We start from the raw sequence: 2,566 nt of genomic DNA on the forward strand, positions 1-2,566 counted from the left end.
ACTCTTGTGCTTACATACGTACGACTGGATGACACAACATCTTGAGTACCCAATCGTGGGGCCCACCCCACTGAAAATCGCCGGGTGGGGGTTGGGGGGGGGGGGGGGGGGCAGAGAATTAGAGACGGAAGATTGTGTAGCTCCTTCGTAGGCCTTTCGTAGGTGCAGGATTACTGCAATATAAATTACAAAGCATAAACAACGGATACAGAGAAGCGGAGCAACCCATGACAAGAATGATAATGACACTAACATCCATCCAAACTAACCAGCTGTATTCAAAGATTAAAAGTGCTCGAAAGTTCTCTCTAGGAGGTTACAAAACCCACCGAGGTCTATCCTCAATGATTCTTTCGGCTGGTCTGCATTATAATGGTGCATAGTGGTCAGAGATGTACAAAAAGTGCAAATGAATTTCCACCCATAAATAGTACACTCCATCCTTTAGTTCAGAAGTACAGGCCTACCTTTACATTTGAGGGATTTTGGCATCAGCAACATGAAGTTTTACTGAATGTGAAATTGATGCAAAAGCGGAACGTGAAAGTATCTTGACATGGAATCACGAAATCAAACCAAAACACACCCACAAATTGTGGCCAGTTGATATAACATCTAGCGCTTAAGCTACCAACAAAGTTCAGAATACAACTTCACTTCAAAGGGACAAGGAAAGCAAAAACAACAATGAAACATAACTCTAGCCACTTATTTGTCGAGTGACTCTGTTCCATGTTCCAAGTAGTATTCATCCTTCAAATAGCTCTCTCAGCATCTCCTCCAAAACGTCAGGGTTGTTACTTCCGCCCCTAACATGTTTCTCTAACTTTGGATGGTCCTTCAGGTAGTCGCAGTAATCTGGAATGACTGTCTTGGTGATAGTATCCCGAAGTAAGGACCGGAGCCGAGGGTCCGAAACCTTCCAGAACTTATGGGCCTTGTACGTTTTATGAAAAGCTGAATGGAATTTATCCAGCGAAGAGCGTGAAAAGATGTTCCAATGATAAATCTGTGCAAGACAAAGACCTGGTTCCGATATGCAGGACATCACACCTCTCCAAGAAACATCTAGATATCTATCCATGTACATCTTACACTCAGGCGTAAGTTCAAGTTCCTGGTGGTGTGACTGGTGTCCAACTCCAGACCACGCTAGCGACAGGAAATTGGAACTGTTGAGCAGGAACAGGTACCTGAGGCTTGGATCCGAGCATGATTCCGATTCCCTCAAGAGAAGTTCCTTCAGAGAGTTGATTGTGCCATCGATCAGGCTACCAAGGTTTTCAGTGTTGTGGTTCCCTGTGGAGTTTGCCATGGAAGTACGTGCATTTGTCATCGACGCTATGCAATCCATCATGAACTGTGTCCTCGTGTGAACCTCGCCTCTTCCTCGCAGTATCTTGATAGCCCACGGCTCGTCGTCCTCCATGAGTGTTCTCACCTCCTCCATCATGCCTGATATGGCCTCGCTTAGCTTGTTTACTTCTCTCTGTAAGGAGACGCCTATCTCACTGAAAATGCTTTGGACTTCTGGAGAGATCACGACCGAAGTAAACATGTATGATGCACCTAAGACACAGGTAAACATGTCAAGCACGGCATGTAGGTTCTCCGCTTTGAGAAGAGGGAGGATGGCGTCCACGAAGACGAGCATCTCGGCGATGCTTGCTTTGCCAAACCGGGCGACAACGAGCCTCCCGTGGAATGGGAATTTTAATTCAGTGATACTGGTGACAATTATGGAAAGAGCTCGGATCCACCTCTCGACCAAGTCTTGTGGTGTCGACTCGGGCTTTTCTTGCAGCAGTCGCTGTAAGCCAAGCCTGTCGTGGATTTGGAGAACCCAATCGACATCGAGCTCCAAGAACCAATTCTTCAGAGCATGGTCCAAGCTACCATCACCGTGTTTGAGTGCTGGTGCGGAATCGGACGATGATGCTTCATCGAATGCTTGGACCATTTGCCCCGTGTACCCGTCGCTGACCATTTGGCGAGCGATCCACGTGAGCTCATCGTTGTCCCGTAAAGAGGCGAACACCACCGGAGCAGTTCCGCCGGAGCCGGCAGAGTTGTTGGACGGGCAGGAATTAGATGCACCCGAGGTTGAGTAGCTGGATCCGTTATGGCCGGACCGGGAAAGGGGGAAGCCAGTCCATCCTTTTGGCGCTCCAGACACAGGGACGGTCCGGATCCGGTCGCGGTAGCTGCTGCGTGGCCGTAAGGGAGCCGTGAAGCCGGTGGCTCTCTCCTCCGGCACGGAGGCAAGCTGCTCCGCCATGGTGGCTGAGACTTTTGTGGATGGATGCCCTTAGTCCAGATCGATGAGACCGGCAGAACAGAATACTACTATGGGAAGAAGTGGAGGGCCGGATGTCTTCTTTTTTTGCGAACCCGCGTGCCGACGACTCACAACGACGGGAGCAACTAGTTAACGAACGCTCATCCGAAAGCCTCGCAACGATCAGCGCCACTCAGCGTGCTCTCAGCCATTTGCCACGTGTCGCGCTCTGGACGTTCTCTTCGGTTTTTGTTTTTTTTCGCACACGTTTTCGGCTTTTTTCCGGGT

At 49.3% G+C, this 2,566-nt stretch overlaps 1 protein-coding gene across 1 annotated transcript; it reads right to left on the reverse strand.

Annotated features, from left to right (window-relative positions):
- Positions 1-528: 528 nt before the first annotated feature.
- Positions 529-2,331, reverse strand: LOC147987411 (exocyst complex component EXO70B2-like). Its single transcript, XM_087540333.1, has one exon. The coding sequence runs from the start codon at positions 2,276-2,278 to the stop codon at positions 749-751; it is 1,530 nt and encodes a 509-aa protein (XP_087396459.1). The 5' UTR covers positions 2,279-2,331; the 3' UTR covers positions 529-748.
- Between the last annotated feature and the right edge of the window lie 235 nt (positions 2,332-2,566).

The sequence above is a fragment of the Triticum urartu genome, chromosome 2A (genome assembly GCF_056163025.1).
Source record: "Triticum urartu cultivar PI428250 chromosome 2A, HENAU_Tu73, whole genome shotgun sequence".
Lineage (NCBI taxonomy): Eukaryota > Viridiplantae > Streptophyta > Magnoliopsida > Poales > Poaceae > Triticum > Triticum urartu.